This window comes from Lissotriton vulgaris, unplaced genomic scaffold (assembly GCF_964263255.1).
Source record: "Lissotriton vulgaris unplaced genomic scaffold, aLisVul1.2 SCAFFOLD_241, whole genome shotgun sequence".
NCBI lineage: Eukaryota > Metazoa > Chordata > Amphibia > Caudata > Salamandridae > Lissotriton > Lissotriton vulgaris.
This window is the reverse complement of record NW_028252742.1, coordinates 1,430,752-1,454,200: the sequence shown is the minus strand read 5'-3', so window position 1 is coordinate 1,454,200 and position 23,449 is coordinate 1,430,752. Positions and strand designations below refer to the sequence as shown.

Sequence of the window (23,449 nt, the reverse complement as noted above, 5' to 3'; positions counted from 1 at the left end):
GGGGAGGGGGTTATGGGACAGGGGAGGGGGGCCGGGACGGTTGGGCTTGGGGTTGTCAACTGAATCGTTAAGGAGCAAAATACGCACACCGGCTTGCATGGACACAGTGCATTCTCCTTGGTCCACGGGGGACGGAGGGAGGGCGGGCGGGAGAATGGAACAAACGTATGATATTGCGATTGTCCAAACTGTCATGTGTGCAATGCAGATTAAACTAATAAAACATATTTAATCCCCCCCAAAAAACCATCAAAATGTATTATCAGGGGGCATATACTGATTTAATTACCTATATACGTCTCTGATTTGGTAAAATTTGTATGCCAACGTGTTTCTGCCTGTAGTTAGCCAAACGTTAGGCATTCGTCAGGGCCAAATTTATGTGTCCTTACTCCACAGAAAAGTGGTATGGAGAGAGGACATACCTATCTAATGAAGTATTCAGGTTATTTAACATAAAGGAAACATAGAGGGAGATAGCATGTACAGACACATTATACAGATGGTAGCAATTTGAAAATCATTGTGGCGCTCATAGCGATATCTATTGCTCTGTGACGATCTGAACAACTTTTTTTTGACAAAATAGCCACAATTAAAGCTAGTATGTCGTGCTCTTCCTCAATCGGACCTCCATTGGAGACACCTATGAATATCCCATTGCTGGAACAGTTGCCCATAATTAGTGCTCAGGCGCTTCCTCTCTTAATGTCCAAAGTAAAATCGGGATCTCCGAGGGACTGCTGTCCGCCTTATATTTTGAGAGAAATGTTCTCCATCTTTCCACAGCCTGCCTTGTCTCTCTTGAATACCTCATTGTCACAGGGCTGTGTTCCTAAATCATTTAAAGATGCAATAGTAGTTCCTCTGGTAAAAAAAACCTGGAGCTGACCCATCTAACCCCTCCAATTACCGTCCAATATCTTTGCTTTCCTACTTAGCAAAGATACTGGAAGCACATGTGGCTAAGTGCATGTCAGATTTCATGGAACAGTCTGGATATCTGGACCCCCACCAAGCAGGTTTTCGCCCGGGTCATTCCACAGAGTCAGTTATACTGGCAGTACTGGATGACCTACGCAGGAAGGCAGATTCTGGGACCCCACAGGCTTTGGTTCTCTTGGATTTATCAGCCGCGTTTGACACGGTGGACCACAAGATACTGGGGGACCGTGTCAGGCGGGCTGGTATCCAGGGTCAGGCCCTGGAGTGGATTATGTCCTTCCTGGAGGGCCGCACACAAGCAGTGTATCTGGCTAATTTTACAGCATCCAGGCTGAACATCACTTGTGGGGTTCCTCAGGGCTCTTCCCTGTTCCCTCACCTATTCAATCTGTACCTCCTCCCTCTGATTAAGTCCCTAAAAAATAGGAACGTGACCACATTAAATTACACGGATGACTTACAACTATCATTTACTATAGACAATTCTCCTGACTCCATCACTAATTTTCAGGAAACCATGTTACACATCCGCCATTGGATGGATCACAATTATTTGAAGCTTAATCCTGAGAAGACTGAGGTGCTACTGATAGGGGGAAGCCACGTCTTCTGGGGCCCTCACTATTGACCAGCGGAGCTTGGGCCCTTCCCTAAACCATCTACCTCTGTGAAAAGTCTGGGGGTAACCATAGACAGAGATTTATCCCTAAAAACCCAAATAGGGACTGTAGTCTCAACATGCTTCTTTCAATTACGAAAGATCTATAAGATCCATCACCTGATTACTCATGCAGCACTGACACAGGTGGTGATAGGGTTGGTACTGTCTCACCTAGACTACGCTAACTCAATTTACCTAGGGCTCCCTGCCTGTCTGATTAAGCTGCTCCAGCTGGTGCAGAACCAGGCTGCAAGATTGATTCACCAGCAAACGAGGTGGCACTCTGCCAGACCGCTTATAAAAAAGCTACACTGGCTTCCACTGCCTCATCGATCTGCTTTTAAAACAGCCTGCTTAATTTTTAAATCCTTAAATTGCCTTGGTCCCATATTCATCAACAACTTGTTATCTAGACACATCCCTACTCGGGATCTCCGTTCTAAACATTTACACCTGTTAGTCACTCCGAAGTTTAAACGAAAACGACAGGGTGGATGTCGTTTTGCATATTTGGCTCCACAGCTGTGGAACTCACTTCCACTGGAGATCCGGTCTTGCACAGAACTATTGCAGTTCAGGAAACTTCTTAAAACATGGCTATTTAAACAAGCATACAAGTAAGTCCTGCCTCAGTATGCGACCAGTCCAGAAATAGCGCCATGAAACCTTGGTCTACGTGCGCTCTATAAATTTGTTATAACGTAACATAACATAACATATTCCATTATGAAAGCAAAACTGGGCACTGTGGGCTGACAGCTCCCTGTACCTTGAAAATAAATTGTAAATGTATTGCCTCATAGAAAAACCCCTTCTTCTACATCCCACCCATGTTTGGGACTGATTCATCCACCTTCCCACCATGGAGGGGGATTTATGCCAGCACACTGTGGTGGAGTAAAACTATGACTGTTTCTATGTTGGAAAAGGGAATGAGGAGTTTGTGACTGTCCACAAACATAGCTGTTTGTTGCCTACCGAAACCTCTAAGGCTAACAATGTATTAGAATGCCCAAATCCTTATATCTTGAGTGGGATGTAATGGGCGCTGAGACCTCCTAAAGACCAGCTGTGATGGTGGAAATCTCCACACACTCCCTCCTGAGGGTGGAGGTGAAAGGTCATTGGCAGGTGGAGGCATTTTTGGACATTTTGCCCATGTCAAGGATTACACAACCTTACTTGTTTTGCGGTGCAGGGAAAACGTTCTTCATCAATTTGTCAGGTGCGGATTCTTCTCAAAGCTTGAGAGAAGTGACAGAAGCCTTACTATAAAATAGTCTGACATGCCCTCTTCTCTACTCGTTGACCTACAAAGAAGATATGACTGAGGCTGGTTGACTCATCACTCTTGCAGAAGATAATCATAGACCATTTGATCTCTTACCAGGCAGGCTTATCAGCTTTTGACATTGTTTCCTCAGATGGGAGTGCAACCAAGTTCAGCTCAAAAGCATTACCCTTCAGTGTCCCTGTTAGACTGTGTTAGAAGTGGGGGTCCTTATCCCTCACTGCCGCCACCAAACGCTGGAGGCCTGAGTACCCGACCCCTCGTTTCAAAGTTAGGCTAAGTAAGGACACCGTCTGAGATAGCTCTGCTCACCTCCTTAGTAGCTTGGCACTAGCAGCCAGGCTTCTCACCAAGGCATGAGTGTACAGTATGTGCAACCACATTGTCAGCAACCTAATGATGTCACCACAAATAGACTCCACACGAGTTTTTATAAAATTAGTATAATCTTTATATAAGAATTTATACGATATTACCATACGATACAAAAACAACATATTAGAATGGGGAGTATTCCTTCCGGTGGGTTGGTAGGTTCTAATCCCACACAAACAAAAGGGGTATGTGGAGTGTACAAACTCAACGAAGGGAAATTCCCAAATTTGGAAAAACTGCCGGGGCATGGGACGTGGCAGACAGAAACCAACAGCACGAGTGAATTGGTCCGATCAAGATCAAGAAATCACCCAACGGGTAACCAGGAGTATGGCACAGGGAACCACACCGAGCACGAGCCGAGAGTATCTCTAGTGGTGAACCTTTCGGGACACCTTCTGACTCCTATGGAGGAACAGCTTTTGAACAAGGGATTGGGCTTTGTGCCTACCTACTACCCAGACCTCTTCAAACTTCGACAAGATTTGGCGGTCTTTTTTCGAAATCTGAGGTTGAAGGTATTCTTTGAAGACCGTAATCCTAATGAAGAGATCATTGGCGACACTCCCTTTCGCCCGAAATCTATATTTACACCACAATTGGCGTTACTTCCCCCACAGATAGCGGCCTTTGAAGAAGCAGTGGTTCATGATTTGGAAAATTCTGACTTGAATAACTCTGGTCATTACTCCAACTTATCTAACTGTGAGAGGGAAGTACTTAGGGCATTAGGGAACAACAAAGAAATTATCCTGAAACCCGCGGATAAAGGGGGCGCTATAGTGGTGATGGACGCAACAGCCTATCGCCACGAATGCACCCGCCTTCTTTCAGACCCCAGGACCTATCAAAAACTCAGAGATGACCCTACTGAAGAGATTACAAGGGAGATTGTGAGGACGGTCGAAGAGGCAAGAACTAATGATTGGATCACTGAGAAGGAAGCAGAGTTCCTCGTCAACAAACATCCGAGGATCCCTTATTTTTACTGCCTTCCTAAAATACACAAAACAGCAAGGCCTCCTCCCGGTAGACCTATTGTCTCCGGGATGGGGTCTTTGCTTGAACCTCTCTCACAATTTTGCAACTTTTTCTTAAAACCAATGGTCCAAGCCTTACCTACTTATTTGAGGGATACTCTGGATATTCTGAATGTGTTGAAAGATGTTACATTCGACCCTGACCATGAATTCCTGATAGGGTTAGATATAGAGGCCCTCTATACAAACATTCCTCAACGTGAGACATTGAGGGTCCTCGACTCCCTACTCTTTGAAAGAGACTGGCCTTTCCAAACCCCACGTGCCTTTATTTTACATCTGGCTGAGATAGCCCTCACCAAAAACTTCTTTGAATTTGAGGGGGTACTATATCTCTAAACCCATGGCACTTCCATGGGTAGTGTTTTTGCCCCGAGCCTTGCCGGACTTTATGTGGGGGCATTTGAAGAACTCTCAGTGTTGAACACTAGTGGACCATGGTCTAACAGTCTAAGGCTGTGGAGACGTTATATAGATGACGTCCTAGTGATATGGAGGGGCGAGCGAACATCTGTAGACCATTTTTTGGAGTGGCTTAATGCCCAAAATCCGTTCCTCCATTTCACTTCAACTGTCACTAAGACTGAACTACCTTTTCTGGACCTAGTGATCGAACCCAGTGGTGGCACTCTAAAGACGAAGGTCTTCCATAAACCAACGGACAAGAATGCCCTTTTGGCCTTCGAAAGTTTTCATCCACGCTCCCTACGGGAGAACTTACCAGTAGGACAATTTTTCCGAATTTGACGGAATTGCTCCGATAAAGATGACTTTACTAAGGAAGCTAAACATCTTACCTCTAAATTGCAGCAGAGGGGATATCCTACTCGAGTCATCAAAAGAGCACAGAAGAGAGCGCTTAATGCCAACCGTGAAACCCTCTTGTCTAAGAACATGAGACCCCAGACCAAGAAACCGGTCTTTGTATCCACATTTAACACGGCATCCCAACAGATCAGAAAACTGGTCTTAAAAAATTGGAAGATCCTTAATACAGGGGGCATGAAAATGGAAACACCCCTTTTCTCCTTCAGACGCAGTCAAAATTTGAGTGACCTTTTGATACACACCAGACCAAGGGACCTGGGAACAGTGAGAGAGATTTCTACAGTGACAGGCCTACCTAAAGTGATGGGACATACACGGTGTGGGGCATGTAGTGTTTGCCACCTGACAAACAACTCCACTTCTATCAATCTAGGACTTCGCACTCCCTGGGAACAGAGAACACACACCAATTGTAATTCCCAGGGAGTGATCTATCTGCTAACCTGTCCCTGACAAAAAATGTATGTAGGGAAGACCAGCAGAAAAGTACGAACTAGAATCACAGAACATCGGAGTACCATACGGTGTGGGAAAACGAACACGAAACTTACGTCCCACTTTGCAGAACTAGGACACAGTATAGAAGACATCAGATGGACCGTGATTGAAAAAGTAAAACCTAGCAGACAGCATATGGAGGATCAAAGATTACTACTGCAGCGAGAGCAACGCTGGGTCTATCGTTTAAGAAGTAACATAGTGGGATTAAATGATGAGATCCCGTGGCAGACATTGGGAAGACAATTATAAAGTATTTGATCCTGCCTTTGTACGGCTAATGTCCCCTATCCCTCACTCTTTCATTTACTTTAGAGGGTGTCTCTTGAGTAAACAACTTTTTTGGGGGCAATATACTATACAGAACTTCACTCAACTATGTAAGTCACGATCTTGATGAATGGGCATGGAATAAGGAATAACTCTCACTAGGGGCCTTCTCTATTGTTGAGGATCATGATTCAGCCGGGGTGAAGCTACATCATTTTAATGGAAATATACCATATACATAATCAATGTGTGGTTTTGTGTGATTTCTAATGAATAACACCTTACAGGAAATCACTATTGATATAAAGGGTCGCCCCTTGACCAAAGTGCGACAATATACCAATCTTTCCAATAAGGGTGAATCCCTACAGCTGACTCACCGCTTGAATTTGTTATTAGCAGTGTGTATAGGGATGGCCATCTCTTATCCCTTTACTAACACATTTCGGGGGCGTATTCGATCTTTATCAGCCCACGTTGCAAACAGACTGCATGCTTTATATATCCCCTGAAACTCTAAATGGGCTGGTTCTTTGTTCCCCTTACTCTACTGGATTTCTTATGAGTTTATTTTAGACCCAGAGGTAGTCTTAAGTTTTCGGGGGACCGGAGTTATTAGTACTATAACTCCCGAAGGTCCCGCCGTTTCTTTTACGCTGACGTCACAACGCCATCACGTACGTGACGTGTGACGCTGCAAACGAACCGGACGGGATGGACACCGCGTTTGGCATCTACGCGGTGTTACCCGATCCGAGCAGCAGTGAGCAGGTCTAGCCGTACTGAACGGTAAGGGGCACGGGGAGAGACTTGTAACATCCTGGCGGTTTACCCAGTATCTAGAACGCCGATATCATTGACGAAAGGGATATAGCCATTTACCACGCATTCGATATCCCTTGCAGATTGTGTTCACGGGCAGACCTCCCGGACGGACACCAGTTCGAGTTTATGTACTTCATAAACTCGGTAAGTTTTGAGATCCAAACTGACAATACCTCTTTGGAGCATTAATACTAATTTGCCATAGAACGCGTTGGTTTATAGGTGTGGGGTGTGCTGACATATGGGTCCCAGGCTGGGCTAGGAGACCGCTAGTGTGCTATTAAACTCATGATCTTATTGTTGGTTATACTTCATAACCAGGAATTGAAGTTAATCTTGAGGAAGGTTTAGTAAGACCATCCCTATTGAAATGACATACGTATGAGAGTGTGTGGTAATACTGTGAATATCACTTATCATTTTGGAGAATGACCTGAGTTAATTATTATTCTCAGGGGGAACTGAGTAATGCTATTGGGGGACGAGCTCTTACTTTCTGTCATTATCCCTTACTTTGTTCCAGTGAATGTCTCCCCCGAGTTCTTGGGGACAGTGTCTCCACTGAACCATTGAAATACCCAGGAGAGTATGGATTCTTGAGACCTACTCCATTCGGGATACCCGGTGATCGAATTACGACGCGGGTAATTGGTGGATTTTGACTGCGACAGTCCCGAGGAAGACCGAAGTGACCTCTCGGGGCACAAGGAGAGCGGTCGAAACATGTTGACTCGAGCAGTGGTAGGAGGGAAGTCTTGAGGAACCTTATTTTCTCACGAGACATTTTTCCCATCCTCTTTCATTTTTAATCCTGATAAGGGTACCACAATTGGGTCTAATAAAGTATTTCTTTCTATTGGCACCCCTAATCAGTTTTAACTCACATTCCTACTGCACTATTTTTTGTCGCACTTACATCAGATCCACGAGGTGTTCTTTTCCACATTATATCACTCATGTATGTTGCTCGTTGTACGTACTGATTGTGTTGTACGTCTTGTTACGTGGAATTTATTATTTTTTCCCCTCCCTAATGCTCCGTCCTGGATGTGGCTACACCAGGGCGTTTGTAGCAGGCCCTATGATGAAGCATGTCACATACTTCGGTATGTGAGTGAGGGCAGTTTTTCCAAATTTGGGAATTTCCCTTTGTTGAGTTTGTACACTCCACATACCCATTTTGTTTGTGTGTAATTATAGTTAATTTTGAGGGGGTCTGGGGTATGGGAGTATAAATTATCTTGGCCCTCTTCCCCTTTTGTGTGTGGATTAGGTTCTAATCCCAACCACTGCTTCTACCCAACAGTTAAGCTCACTTCTAACCGTTTCCAAAAGGTTAGGCAAGTCGTATTGCTAGAATTGCACACGTTACAAAAGAAAAGAAATACTGCAATGCGTAACGATAGTCTTTTGTACTTTGCAACAGAGAAATAATGCCATACGTAGCACCACAGTCATGTACTTTGCAATAGAAGGAATAATGCAATATGTATCAATAACAGCATGCCCTGTACCAGGAAGAAACAAAGCAATGCGTCACGATACAATCATGTACTGTGCAATGAAGATATAATGCACTGCGCCACGTTATAATCAGGTACTGTGCGATGAAGACATAATGCAATGCGCCACGTTACAATCATGTACTCTGCAAAGGAAAAATAACGCAATGCTTAGCGAACCAAGCATGTAGTTCATCAGGCACAAATTAGGTCAGGCGTCATACGACAGATCGATAGTTCGTTAGCAGCAATAATGCAAAGTGTAATACGACAGTTTAGGTGCTCCGCGAACAGTGCCCCCAATATGGATCAATGATGACACAAAAGTACCGCTTTTCACTCCGGCCCCAGTACTGCCCCTCCTTGGGCCAGCACGGGCCTACATCGGAGCCAAAGCAACTGGCTCGCGCAGGTGACAGAAGCGAGAGGCCGAGAGAGTGTCCCTCCGGGCCCGCACCCCACCCCAGGTGGTGATCCACGTTACCTGGGGGCGGGGGGCCGCAACCCCACTCTCCTCTCCTCCTTCAGCGACTTGGGCCTTGATCCAGAACTCCGTCAATGGGCACGGCGAGCTCGGGTCGGCTTCTCAGCTCCTCAGGGGCTGCCGGTCCGGGCCGCTTCTGTTTCACTCTGAGGGACCAATGACCTGGCCCTCCTTCCGGCAGTCTAAGTGAACACCGAGACCCTCCCATAGCACTGATATGACTTACTTCGAATTCAGTGCACACACTACCCAGGCACTCCTCACCAGCGCCTCAGGTTGCACCTTGACACGCACTCTGCTCGTCCGAGACTCGCCTCTTCTCAGGTGCTCACGATGACCTGGCGCTCTTCACCAACGCCTCTGATTGCACCTCGACACCCACCCCTGCGCGTCTGAGTCTCTCCTCTTCTTCCGTTTCACACGATGTCCAGGCGGTCTTCACCAATGCCCTGGCTGCACCACGACACGCACTCTGCGCATCCGAGTCTCACTTCTTCACTTGGTGCACACGACGACCAGGCACTCTTCACCAACTCGCTGGCTGCCCCACAACACGCACTCTGCGCGTCCGAGTCTCACTTCTTCTTTCGGTCCCTGACCCCTCCCTAAATCAGTTCTGTGTGTCTCCCTCCCAGTGTCAAGTTTCTTCCTTTGATACTGGGGGTCTGGTTCCTTAATCACTCAGCAGGTGATGGGTCAATTGGTTTATAGCACCAGCCCAGGTCTTTTCACCTCCCGGGCTTCTCCTCCCCCTACTCTCTAGCTGCAGGGCAGCCTGGTGCCATCTCAACCCCTCCCTGGGTCAAGACCGCTCCCGGCTCCTCTCACCTTCCAGATCCAGACAGTCAATCCACATTTCAGCAGAGACACACAGAAATGCTTAAAGCACAAAACTCAGCCACTTTTTAAAAGAGTGGTTTCTGAACACACAGTGACAAAACCATGTTCACAGAAAGATGTGTTATGACACTGTGAGTTCATACATGCTAAACTTAACCTCTCCATTATAAACTTACAGGAAACTAGGCTAACAACCACAACTACCCAGCCTCCCCATTCTGTCCAATGAGCAGGATGGCCTTTCAGCAATGAAAAACTAAATGGAGTGTTTTTCACTGCCAGGACATAACACACCTTAGAATATGACCTGCCTTTTACCTACACAGCACCCTTCCAAGGGATTACCCGGGACCTACCACAGGGGTGCCCAATGTGTATGCAAAAGGGAAAGTCAGGCATGACAAGTGGTTGCACTAGTCAGTACAAAATGCTGACTTAGCAAACTGCACGAAGGCCCTACACTGCAGGCCTGAGTTCCCTTCTCTGCGCGCCTTTGCATTACTAGCCCTGGCACACACAGTGCACATCACTAGGGACTTTACTAGTAAGGCAAACATACCAATCATGGCCAACCAATTACCATTATATTTTACATAGGGAACACTTGTACTTTGACACTGATCAGAAGTGGCAAAGTACCCAAAGCATCTAAATTGGCAACTCTGTGTCAGGAAAACGGCCTAGCGAAAAAGCAAAAAGTTTAGGGAACTTTCTGGCAGGTTTCCACCAGTGATCAGCGCCTAAATCCTTAAATGTAGGCAGTTTACTGGTGTCAAAACAACATGTTGTCAACGGATGTCTGTGTGGAATAGTCCATTTAAAGGCACATGGGAAACGTAATGCAGTTACTGATCTTGAAACTGGGTATGACACAATTTCATGCACCAATGCAGTATGATCACAGGTACCGCCCTTCTTTACCGGTGCCTGAGGAAACTATTAAAGAAACATTACTACTGACATTTCTATTTTATTCAAGCAACATTTAATTTCAAACGATCAATGAACTAATTCTAATGAACTTCTGAGAAAAAATATTGAAGTTTTCAAAAAGGATCTTATATTTGGTCTCGTTCTAATGTTTCATAAGTAGCTCCTGTGTAGTACTTGGTCATTTTATTTGTACAAAACCTTGTAGAATTAACTTATACAATCCAAAATGTGAACATATCAGAAACAGATGAAGAGATAACTCAGTTAAGCAACTTTGTTTTTGTTATTTGCCCTATTGTCTTACTTGAAGAAATCTGTGTTTATATTTTTCCCTATCAAAGTCATAAATGTGTGAATTATAATGACATCCAAGGTAGGATGACTTCAGTGAATACAATTCAGTTTCCCTCAATTTGTCCTGATAATTTAGTGGACTTTTATTGTGTGATCTGATCTGCTTATTAATGGCCATGTTTTTTTTCATATTTACTTTTCAAATGTATTTCATGAGACATTTGTACCGCTTCTAACATGGGTTTTGATCTTATTAGCATATGATACAAATAAACTTCAAATATGGCATTGTTACATACATGATGAAGTGAAACAAGATGAGTTTGAGAAGTGAAACACAAACATGAGATTTAAGACAAGCAAAGAAAACTTGGTATTACATTTACTCTATCGGAGGAGGTGTGAGGAGGGCAGATTTATTGACTTGGTTTTAAAATGTATTTAGAGGGGGGCGTGGCCAAGCAGCATGGCCGACAGGACGTGAGCTCCTTCGGCTCCCTGTATAACGGCCCTGTAATCCTAAAATAAGATCCTGTGTGGGCGACTCATAGACTGAAGTGTTCACGTCCCGACTCGCTAGTACCGGGGGGCATCCCCGGGAGAAGATTCGAGCACTCCGCGACCGAAGCGCCGAGAGATCATCGCCGAGTGAAGGAGCCCCAGACGGGGACCTACGGGAGGCCGAGGATTAAGGCCTGCGGCCGGAGGATACCAACAGTGCCTGGAAAGGAGGCCCTGCGGAGCTCCGGAGGACCCGGGAGCCACTCCGGCGTCGGAAGCTAGCTGGATCCAGCCTCTGGAGTGTTGCGACCCTGAGTGGCGGGAGCCCCGACCGGGTAGGTGAAGACCCCCCACCCAACTGCGGACAGTATTTACTGTAAGCCCGGGAGGACTTGCCGGACATCCGGAGCCTGCCTCAGAGTTGCGGCGAGCCCCGACCCCCCCGAGAGCAACTCCAAGGCGGGGGAGGTCGTGTGGGACACAGAAACAACGCCGACCAACGGAAGGCAGGACCCTGAAATGCGGGAGGCCACGGATTGAGGCCTGAGCCCGGACAGGGACAACGACGCCTGGCACGGGAGGGACTGTGGGGCTCCGGAGGGCCGCACAGGCGTCAGCGTCTGGCAGGAACCTGCCCTTGGAGTGTCGAGGACCCGAACAAATGCCCCAGAAGTTGCGGTGGGACATAACGGCTGAGACTCGACCCCCTCGAGGGTGACATCAAGGCGGGGGAGGTCGTGAGGCGCACGGACAGGCGCAGCAGCTCGGAGGAGGGGGCGGCCCGAAGGAGAACAAAGCCCTGGTCATCAGCCTGCGATCCCAGAGCCGGGGGACCTGGAATCAGCCAAGCGGCGGGAGACCCGGTCACAGATGCGGACGGCGATCACGGCCGATCTAGGCAGGGTCAGAAAATCGGGACCGCAGGCGGAGGCCTGTTGCCTGACCGGCCCAGCACTGCCCCTGGAGGACTTTGGAATACGCCAGCACTGGAGTTGGCTGGAAGCGCAGGACTAGCCTCTGAACGGCGGACACAGGTGGGGGTGTCTTGGAGAGTGTGTACGTTTGGGGCAACGCCCTGCGACAGTGACCCCTTAGGGAACAGGTCCCGGTTTGCGATCCTGGGAGCGGCTGTAGGACCCGACTGCGGTCCTTGCTCCCCCTGAACTACTCGGACGGGCCACACAACCTGGGGACAAGGTGCAGAGGGGAAGCGATAGAAATGTGAGACTGGTCAGTCACTGTACCCAGGAAGTGTGACTGCTGACCAACGCCGGATGAAGTGGAGGTATCCTGGGACCTGGGGTCGGACGCTGCCCTGAAGACGGGAAAATCAATAGACACCGACGGTCTGACAGCCCACCGGGGTGCAGTCAGAGAGTTTCGAGGCACCCGAAATGCGGAAAGACAGAATGGCGCGATCCTCGCTGCAAAACACCATAACGCAGTTTGCCACTCAAAGGCTCCCATCCCAGAGGATCGCGCGACAGTCGGGGCAGGACGAGGGGGCGGAGGAGCCCGGGGAGCCCTCCCGCGCGGAGCTCTTGAAGGCGATCCAGGGTTCGCACTCGGCTCTGGAGCGACAAATTGAGACGGTCTCAATAGATGTCAACATATTGCGGACGGACCTGAGGAAGGTGGCCGACAAGGTCTCAGACGCAGAGGGCAACATCACAGAGCTGCAAGGGGAGGTGGCGTCTCTCAAACAGACTGTTGCGCAACTCAAGGCTACGACCGGAGCATTGGAGAGAAGGGCTGAAGACGCAGAAGGGAGGGCGCGACGCAGCAACATTAGGGTCCTCAGCGTGCCGAAGCGGGCAGAGGCATGAAATGCGGAACGCTTCCTAGAGAACTGGATAAGAACACAACTTTGCCCGAGGGGTCTCTCAGAGGTATTTGTGATAGAGCGAGCCCACAGGGCACTGGTCCCGCCGCCACGACCGGGGGCCCCCCCGAGAGCCCTGATTGCCAAAATTCTCAATTACAGGGACCGTGACTGTATCCTAAAGGCGGCAAGGGAGTCGACGGACCTCTCCTATGAAAACAACAGAATCTCTATATATCCGGACTACACCCAGCAAGTCCAAGAGCAAAGGAAATCCTTCCTAGGAGTCAAACGGAAACTTCGAGAGATGGGCTTGCAGTACATGTTGCTATATCCGGCCAAACTGAAGGTGCTGGCCCAGGGGAAGGCTCATTTCTTCGAGTACCCGGAAGAGGTCTGGGAATGGCTGGACATTCGGGGAGACGACCTGCCACCTGGCGAACGGGGAGGGAACAGAGCCGAGTTGGGAACTCGAGCCCAGAGGAGGCGGGCGAACAGAAGACGAAGACGGTCAGAGGCGGCTGCGAGCGAGGGGAGGCGTAGAGTGCTGGTGGGATCAGATGGAGCTTTGCATCTGGAGCCTCCCGAGGGGGATGATGGGGAGATGCCCTCGACGTCCGTGGGAAATGAAGAAATATTGGTCCCTGACACACTGCCGGTCCCGACAGGGGACATGCCAATAACTGCTGCGGCGATCCCTGAGACTGCGGGGGTTGGGACCCCAGAGACTTTGGATCCTTCTTGAACTGACTGCATGGGGGGGGGGTTCTGGAGAGTGTGCCGTGGGACAAAAAGTCCATTTACTGCGTGAGTTCCTCAGGAAGGTAGGGGAGGGCTGCATACTATATGATGCAGGAAGGGGGGGAGGCCTTCTAGTTGACACCAAGAAAATGAGGGGTAAGGTGTGGTAATGTACTGGGGATGTGGGAGGGTACTATGCTTGACAATTGATGGTTTGAGCCCTGTAAGGAAGCTTTGACCTGGGCCTGCGGGGAGTCGGGTGGGGGGGAGGGAGTTATTTGCTCTTGCTTTTGAGTGAACTTTATCCAGTTGGGTGAATGGGGTTGCTGTGCACGTCCTGGCACCGGCAGGGAAAGGGCATATGGGCATGTTTGATGGTTGCCGCTATATTTCTCGTGGGAGGGGGGAGGGGGGTGAGTTTGAAGGGATTGTTTAAGGGGACTGTGTTTGGCATTGGTTATATAGGCATCAGTTGTATTACAGTGCGGGCACGAAATAGGAAAATTACAGAATGTGATGATGGGGCCCTAGTGGGGCCTGGCGACTGGTAATGGGTTATAAGTTTTGAACGTGGAATGTGAGGGGGCTGGGCACGTGCGCTAAACGACATAGAGTCCTTTCATTTCTCCGTAGACACGGCGTCTCCATTGCATGCCTTCAGGAGACTCACTTAGATGATGAAGGTGCCCGTAAATTGGGGAGGAAATGGCGAGGCCAATTGTTTCGTTCTTCCTTCTCCTCCTATGCTAGGGGCGTACTTATTTGGGTAGCACCCGGGGTCCCCTTTGCCATTCAATACATGGAGGCGGATATACATGGCAGATACTTGCTTTTGAGGGAGAAACTGGATGGGAGAGACCTCACGCTTTTGAATTCCTATGCTCCTAACGTAGATGACCTTGGATTCTTCCTTCAGGAGAGGAGGTGCTGGTCCCGGACCTGGAGGCCCCTCTGTTTTGGGTGGGGGATTTTAACTGCGTCCTGGATCCCATAATGGATCGTCACCCTCCCCGCGCGGGCACGAAGCCGCGCATGACGAAGCAGCTCGGCGAGGTAATGGGGAATCTGGGGGTGATGGATATAAAGCGCCAGCGACACCCGACCTTGAAGCTCTATACATGTTTCTCCCCCACTCATAACACACATAGCAGGCTAGACAGGATTTTAGTCGCCAACGTTGATGCTTCCATCTCGCTGGCGATCACACATCAGGCTCGCTTTCTGTCTGACCACTCCCCTGTGACGTGCACGGTACAGTGGGAGGGGCAGCCCGCCCGCCCTCGAACCTGGCGGATGTCGGGGGATCTTTTGCAGGATCCGATAGCAAGGGACTCGGTCCAGAATGCTCTCAACAGTTATCTAGAGTTGAACTGGTAGGAGGGGTCCATTGCTTATTCCACCAAGTGGGATGCCCTGAAGGCGGTCATAAGGGGTGAGTGTATGGGCCTCACTTATGGGGTCAGGAAGCAGCTTCTCCGGGAACTGGGACGCTGAGGGTGACTTGTTGCACCAGCAAACATTGCTGGACCCGGATGAGGCACAACAGGAGGCGGAACGGGCGGCTCGAGTCTGTGTACATGACTTCCTAGATCGGCTCGATAAGTATACTTTAGGCCAATTTAGACAGCGGCTTCATAGGGAGGGTGATAAAGCGGGTTGGATGCTGGCCTGGGTTTTGCGGCAAGAATTTGCCCCGGAGAGGATAGTGGCGCTGCGGAACGTAGCGGGGCGCATGGTGCACTCTGAAGAGGCTATACTCCGGGTCATCCAGTCTCATTTGCGAACGGTGTATGCGGCCGACCCTGTGGTTTCTGAAAACTCATACCTGCCGTATTTGCAGGATTTAAACTTGCAGTCCCTGTCTAGGGACGCTGTGGAGGACTTAGATGCGGCATTGACGTTGGGGGAGGTACGGGCCGCTATGGCTGGTCTCCCGAGAGCCAAGGCTCCGGGGAGTGATGATTTTCACCTGGAATTTTATCAAGCATATGCTGATGCAGTTACCCCTAGCCTGTTGCAGGTGTATGTTGAGGCGTTTGAGAGTGGTGTTCTACCGCCTACCATGAACTAGGGCGAGATCTGCATGATTTTGAAACCGGGGGATGACAAATGTGACCCGGCAGCGTATAGACCCATAACTATGATTAATACTGACGTCAAGATTTTGACCAAACTTTTGGCGGCCCGTTTAGCGCTGCACATGGCGCATTTGATACACTTGGATCAATGTGGTTTTATTCCGGGACGTAATACCGCCATGAACTTGCGGCGGTTGAATCATATTCTGCATGAAGTTCGCGATCGGGAGGAACCATTGGTTGTAATGTCTATCGATATCGCCAAGGCGTTCAACACGGTTGATTGGGGATACCTCCTGGAGGTCCTCCGCGTGGTGGGCATGTGCCCCAATTTTCGTCGCTGGGTCCGCCTGTTGTATACAGCTCCCTGTGCCAGAGTACGGTTGGGCGCGGGGCGTTCTGCGGAATGGCGGCTAGGTCGGGGGACGCGGCAGGGGTGTCCTCTCTCGCCGCTCCTCTTTGCGCTGGTTATAGAGCCTTTGGCGGTCAAGGTCGCGCGGAGATGGCACAATGGGGTATTCTGGTGGGGGACACGTGTAATGTGGTCTCTTTGTATGCGGATGATGCTCTTTTCTATTTGAGGGCGCCAGATGAATCGTTACCCGTATTGTTGCACCATCTCGACCGCTTTGGGGAGGCCTCGGGTTTGCGGATCAATCGTAACAAGTCCTTGATATTCCCCCTGGAACCAGACGACCGCATGATTTACGAGACGCCGACATTCTGCTTACGGATTTTACTGCTCTATTTCTTTGAAAATTTGGAACTTAGTGTACTTTGGAAACATGATTTCTTTTCTAACTTCTGAAAATATTTGAACTTCAAGTGTGAAGACCATTGTGAAGCTGTGTCATATAGAGAATTCTAAATAAGCCCTGAAGAAGTCCGGTCACGGACGAAACGCCTTGGCTATTGGTTTTAATCATCATTTGTGAATAAAAGAATCTGTTTACTGAAGAAATCTGACTTTGGAATTCTTGGGAGAACGATTGGAAAGTCAATGTAACCATATGCATAATGCTATTAATATTGTATTACTTATTGTTGAAGTGTGCCGAGTCACCTTGTGTAATGTGGGTCTGATTAGCAGGCCCACAGCCACATTAAGTCGAAAACCAGTGAAGCAAAAAGTAAAAATTGGGGTGACCATAGGAAAGCAGACCCTACTCTCCTACACTTGCTACCGTCACTGCTTTGGGCGGGACGACGTAGCCGGGTTGCGCTACACACCCTGGTTCGGAGCTGGGAGGAAGGTGGCCTGGAGGCTCCGAGGTTTGATTTATATTATTATGCAGCGCAATTGCTGCCGGCAGCGAGGTGGTTCGCGGATGCGGACGGGTGGGAGATGCAGCTTTTGGCTGGAAGTGCCACTGAACGGACACTGCAGGTGGCACTAATGAAGGGGAGGGGAGCGGATGCGACCCAACCATATGTGCTGCGCCACACGGCTGCAATCTGGCAGAGGTGTGTGGAACGAGTCCTGTGACGGGCTCCCTTTCATAGGGAGTTGCCAATCTGGATCTTGGGGCCCATTGTGGCTATGGAGGAGCACATGTCCTTTAGGGACTGGAGAGCGGGGGGCTGCAATACCTTGGCTGACCTCTATCCGGACAACTCGTTTGTCTCCTACGAGGAGGCTGCGGAGGCCTTTGGGTTGGGGGGGACAATTTATTCATTATCGCGGCATTCAGGAAGTGGCAAGGGAGTCGTGGCCTCAGTTCCCGGAGACGCCTCAGACTTCTCATGCATTGAACATCATTCTCTCATGTGGTAGGGGCCGTAGGTTGATTTCTTTGCTTTACTCCGCACTGCGTCAGAACACAGAGCCGCCGGTCCAGCCTGCGTGGAGCGTTTGGGAAACGGATCTCGGGGAGACCCTGGAGGCCGGGCAGCGCAAGCGTATAGGGGTCTTACACGTAAAGTGTCATGTAATGCACGATTTAATCTTACACACTTTAATTTTATGCACCGCACTTATATGACACCGGTCTCCTTGCAGCGCTTCTCACCAGATAGGGAGGACGCTTGTCCCAGGTGCCGAGCTGAGAGGGCTGGGTTCTTACACTTGGCCTGGGATTGCGCCTTGGTGCGAAGTTTCTGGACAGAGGTGGTGGGACGTATAGCCGCCGCTACCGGCCTTGCAATAGACTTAACACCGCTCCACTGTCTGCTGGCTCTGGTTCCCCGGCCTAGGAAAAAGAAAATCCCCAATAAACTATTACAGCTTATGTTGGTTCTGGCGCGACGTAGAGTATCCATTGCCTGGATGGGGCGGAGGGCCCCGGAGATCTCCGCATGGCTGAGGGATGTTCGAGAGTGGTCTCTGGCAGAGGAGACCCATATGCAATGCGCACGTAGGGAGGGGAGACTGCAGGAAGACCTGTTGGCATGGAGAGTAATGTACACTGCTGGTCTGTCCTTGAGTGATTCTGAGGGGACTAGTGCAGAACTGTTCACACCTGAGGGGTCCGGAACTGACGGGGAGGGGGAGGGTAATGGGGACGATTAGATCTGGGTTGTCGTTTGCACTCGGCTGCTACCTCATGTTCACTGTTGCTATGTCCTGATTGTAATGTGTGGTTCTTCTTATAGTCCCAATGTCCGATTTTTGCCCAGTGATATTTGTCTCCCTAATGTGCCTTAATGAGGTCGTCGTTCTGTATGCAACAGTTCTTGTATGATGCCGCAATTGAGGGGGAATGTTTGAGTTTTCTTTTGCATAACCAAAAATAAAGTTTTTAAAAAAAAATGTATTTAGAGTCATTCGATGTTCCAGACCCTGCTAGCCCTTTCATGTATTTGTTAACACTATTTAGCTATCCCCACACTCTGTATTTCTTCATAAATAGAAATTTGTCCTAATTATTTTTATTTGGTTTGATACTGGTGCTTAGTAGCTGATCTATGTTCTGTTTCCATACTAGGTAATGAAATTATCTCATCAGCTATTACCTTTCGCATAAAAGAAGAGGGAGTGGCATATCCCTTAGAGCATGAGGATTGCGAGAGGACCGTAGACATTACAAGTAAGTAAATTGAACTTCACTTGTTTGAAATGACTGTTACCCTCACACTTAAGGAATAACATTATACACAGTCTTCCCTTTTTGAGTTAGATTTGCAGTGGCCAGTCTCCAAAACAATTCTTATCTTACTGGGTTAGTTTGACATTCTTATGTCCCTCATTAGAGTTACATTTTCCCGCGGCAGTATCATGGGTTCTCAGATGGCACCCAGGTTTTGTTCTAGGTGTTTTTGTTTGAGGTCGAGAGGCATAAATGTACACCATAACATTACTTTGGGGTGAGACACAACATAAAAAGGTATGCAATGGAAGTTCAAATTAGTGTTGTGATTTAAAAGGTATAGTAGCAACACTATTCCCTAGGATGTATTGATTAATAAGATGAAGAAAGTAAAACCTTGCACAAAGATGGTGCCTAATGTGGATCCCTCAGAATATTAATTATATGAATTGTTCATATGGACAGTGGAATAATAAGCCCCTAGGTAATACTAGCTCTGGAATTATAGTATATTTTAAGCTGTAAATATTTATAAACAGTTTAAAAATCTGTGTTGTTAGAGTGAGGCTGTTGCTATATTTGTGGTGTTTAAAATGTGAATCCATCATGGGTGAGTTCATACTTGAGTGCCACATTTAATACAGGCAGGTAAGTTTGGTTGCTTTTATACAATGATCGGAAATACAACCCGGTCTAATTAAAAACAATAGGAAAAAACAAGGGGATGGAAAGGAATGCCCGAGTTAATCTCAGACTTGTATGACTGTGTTTCAGTACATTAGTGAGGGGAAACAGCTTAAGTACAAAGACCATGGTGATGACTCATAGTTCAAGGAATGCCCGAGGCACTGTAGTTGAAACACTAAACAGGGAGAATGCTGAAGCAAGTGTGTACATGGATATTACACAGGATATATTAAAAAGGAGTGTTCACAAGGGCATAGCTATAGAGGGTTCTAGGCTATCACACCCTCCAAATAAATGTATTACTGTTGAACTTGGATTTTAGGTGTGTCAGCATCGGTGTTGGGTTTCCCCTGGGTCCATCATAGAAGCAGCTTTTGTCCCTTTAAACCCAGGAAGCCCTCATTTAAAGCAACCTCTCTCTCTCTGTCCCACACATTACATGTCACGTCTGCTGGCTCCTCGAGGTCGGAACGATGCTCAAATGGGGTCCACCTCCTGACGTCCCTGCACTCTGACTAACTGTAACATCCAGAGCACAAAGGCAGTCAAACGAGGGAAAGGTGAGGGTAGAAGCAGCAGGGATAGGGATACCTGTAACAAAAGAGGACACACGTTAGTACACACCTCTTTTCTTATCTACTCTCCTGTACTGTTAACCTTACTCAAGACAGTACCTGATAAATGCTCAGGAGATGACCCCTTCCCTCATCTGAGTTTCTTCTCTCATCTGATATATATAATAGACCTAAAAGAGAGAAGAACGATAATCGTATTACTCCTAGAGCTGCATCACCCTTGGCCCCATACTCATCCACAACCCAATTATCATACGCAACAAAAACGCACTCACAAGATCCTTAAAGAAAGTCGGGACCTTCAACCTCTCAGTTCTCCGTCGAAAAAGTAATGGCCTCCTTCCCCATAAGGTTCCAACAAAGGTATATACAATGGTAGTCAGTAGTACGCTACCTCAATGCTGGGCAACAGATCGAAACCTCCGTAGACTCTGGAAAACGAAATGTCAATGAGAAAACAAAGATAGCCTACCGGCAGGTCCCGGGTTTCAGGATGTCCTCTAACTGCTTCTCCGCAATGCTTTCATTGTGCGCCTCCAACCTAAAGATTAACACGAGAGTTCCAGAAGGGGGCAATCCTGCATCTCCTGACTCTCTGTAACAATAACCAAAACCCCCTACGAGCAGTTTACTTGATGTGGCCGGGGAGGGGGAAATCCTGCATCTCCCAGACCAATCCTCAAGCAACAAACCCCAACACCAGGTCACATTGGTATTACACTCAGCCGAGTGTAATAATACAAACGTTGCCAGTGAGGATGCGAAGGGGGCAATCCGGCGTCTCCTAGCGCCTCACACGAGACAACCACGGCAGTACCAGCCGGTAAATGCCTCAGGCGTACTAGCTCATCCGAGCAAGTACGCAACTAGTTTCGCAGCCACGAAGCTGAAAACGGCTACGCGAAGGCAGAACAAAGAACTGCGCTGTAGCTCCGCGGGGACAGGGCGTCCGCAACCAGCAGACTCCAAAGGACGAATCACGTGCGACGACTTCTGCCTCCCATAGTGCTATACGCCTTCCTAGTCCTTCCCCCTACGGCTAGGCATTATGGGATATGTAGTCCTCCCTTAACTGTCCATTCGGCAGGCACATCCGTCAGACCCTGACATTACATGGGGGAAACTGCCTTTCCGTCGCAGGCATTATCATGCAATGCTTTAGCCACGTATCATTTGCTACACATTGACTTTACAAAGCAATGCCTTTACTACACGTATACCTTTACCACGCTGACTCTATTTAAGGTATGTATGTAAGTGTGTACATATATATATATTTTTTTTTTCCCTGACAAAAAACAAATTTACAGGGACGTTATAGTTCGGTTCAGATTTCACTCATGCGAAACTAGTGAAGTTCACCATTTAGTTACCTGAGCTAAAACTATAACTGATGTCCCCGCAATGCACTGCTTATGACCTTACATATTACATCACTCTCAACACAGTCAGTGACATCACTGATGACATCTCAAATGACATCACTAATGACATCATCAAGTGAGTGTAAGTGTTTTTAAGACTTTATGGGTGTTAAACATATATACTAACCTACTGCAAAAATTAAATTAGCATACTAAGCTCACTACTGCTGAGTGATACTACTTGTAACATATATTAAGTAAATATCTTTGTGACTATGTATCCTTGTGTATATGGATGTGTAAGTGGCTGTATGGGTGCATACGTGGGGAAATGAGATGCTGTGTGAATGGAGTATTGGTGAGTAAGTGGGTGTGTGAGTGGCTGTATGGGGGATGAGTGGCTCTGTGTAGGTAAGTAAATGTGTAGTGACTGTAAGGGTGAGTGATTGGGTGTATCAGGAGCTATATGAATGAGTTATGCCATGTGTAGGTGGCTGTATAGGTGAGTGAGTGGCTGTTTGAATGGGTGTTTGGTTAAATGAGTAGGGGATGGCTGCATTGGAGAGTGTGGCTGTGTGAATGGCTTAATGGGTGAGTGAGCGGATGGGTGAATGCTTGTATCCATGTGTGAATGGGTATGTAAGTGGTTCTGTGGATGTGTGAGTGAGTGTTTGAGTGCTTGTATGGGTGAGTGTGTGGCTTTGTTGAGAGGATGTATGGGTGAGTGTGTGGGAGTGACTGTGTAGGTGAATAAGTGGGTGTGTTAGTAGGTGTATGGGTGAGTGTGTGGCTATGTGAGTGACTGGTTGTGTGAGTGGTTTTATAAGTGAGTGAATGGTTTTGTGAGTGGCTGTACCATTGAGCGAGTGGGTGTGGGAGTGGATTGAGTGAGTGGCTGTGGGAGTGCCTCTATGGAGGAGTAAGTGGGTGAGTGAGTACTAGTATTGGTCTCTGAATGGGTATGTGAGTGATTGTGTGGGAGTGGGCGAATGAGACTTTGTATGTGGGTGTGAGTGGGTGTGCAAGTGGTTGTGTGGATGATGGCATCAGAGATGTCATTTGAGATGTCATCAGTGAATATAATCAGTGATGTCACTGACCATGTCATGAGTGATGTAATATGTGAGGTCATAAGCAGTGCATTGTGGGGCATAAATTAATGTTATAGCTCAGTTAACTACAACTGCTGAATTTCACTGGTTTTATACAAGTGAAATCTGAGCTTAACTACAACGTCCCTGTAACCTTTGGTTTGTTTTTTCAGTGAATTTTTAAAAACATATTCTATTTACTTGTAAAGTGAATTGCTATGCTTTTTAAACTACTAGGGGTAGTTGCATAGAAGTGGAGAAAGGGGATGGGTCCTCTGACAAGCTGTCAGGAATCCTGCTATGTTGGACTTACTGGAGGTAACTGGAGGGCTTTTTGGCCCCCAAGAACACTAGAGCCAAGCAGACTTAATTCCCCAACCAGCAGTGCGTCAGGAGTCGCGTTTGCAGTGATGGAGAAAAGTGGTGTGTCTCCGAAGTCCCCTCAGCAATCGCGCTCTGTGGGACTTACTGGAGGTATTAGGAGGGCTAGTTGGTCCCCAAGGACCTTCTGGGACCAAGGGGACTTCATCCCCTAAGCAGCAGTGTGCCGGGGCGCGTTTGCTGAGTGGTGGAGATAGGAGATTGTGGCCTCCGACAACCTTTCTGCAATCCCGTTGTGTGGGAATTACTGGAGGTAACAGGAGGGGTAGTTGACCCCCAAGGATCCTCAGCAGCCAACGGGCTTCATCCCCCATATAGCAGTGCGCACGGAGGTGAGTTTGCAGAGTGGCGGAGAAAGGATGTGTGGCCTCCAAAAACCTATCAGCAATCCCGCTGA

General features: G+C 48.1%; 1 protein-coding gene across 2 annotated transcripts in view; it reads left to right on the top strand.

The window, feature by feature from the left end:
• Positions 1-23,449, top strand: part of LOC147662038 (uncharacterized) — a 213,735-nt gene that overhangs the window by 79,448 nt on the left and 110,838 nt on the right. For both annotated transcript variants that reach the window (XM_086951158.1, XM_086951159.1), the window contains one exon: positions 18,853-18,954. In XM_086951158.1, coding sequence (XP_086807284.1) covers positions 18,853-18,954 — 102 coding nt within the window. The remainder of the gene's footprint in view (positions 1-18,852; positions 18,955-23,449) is intronic.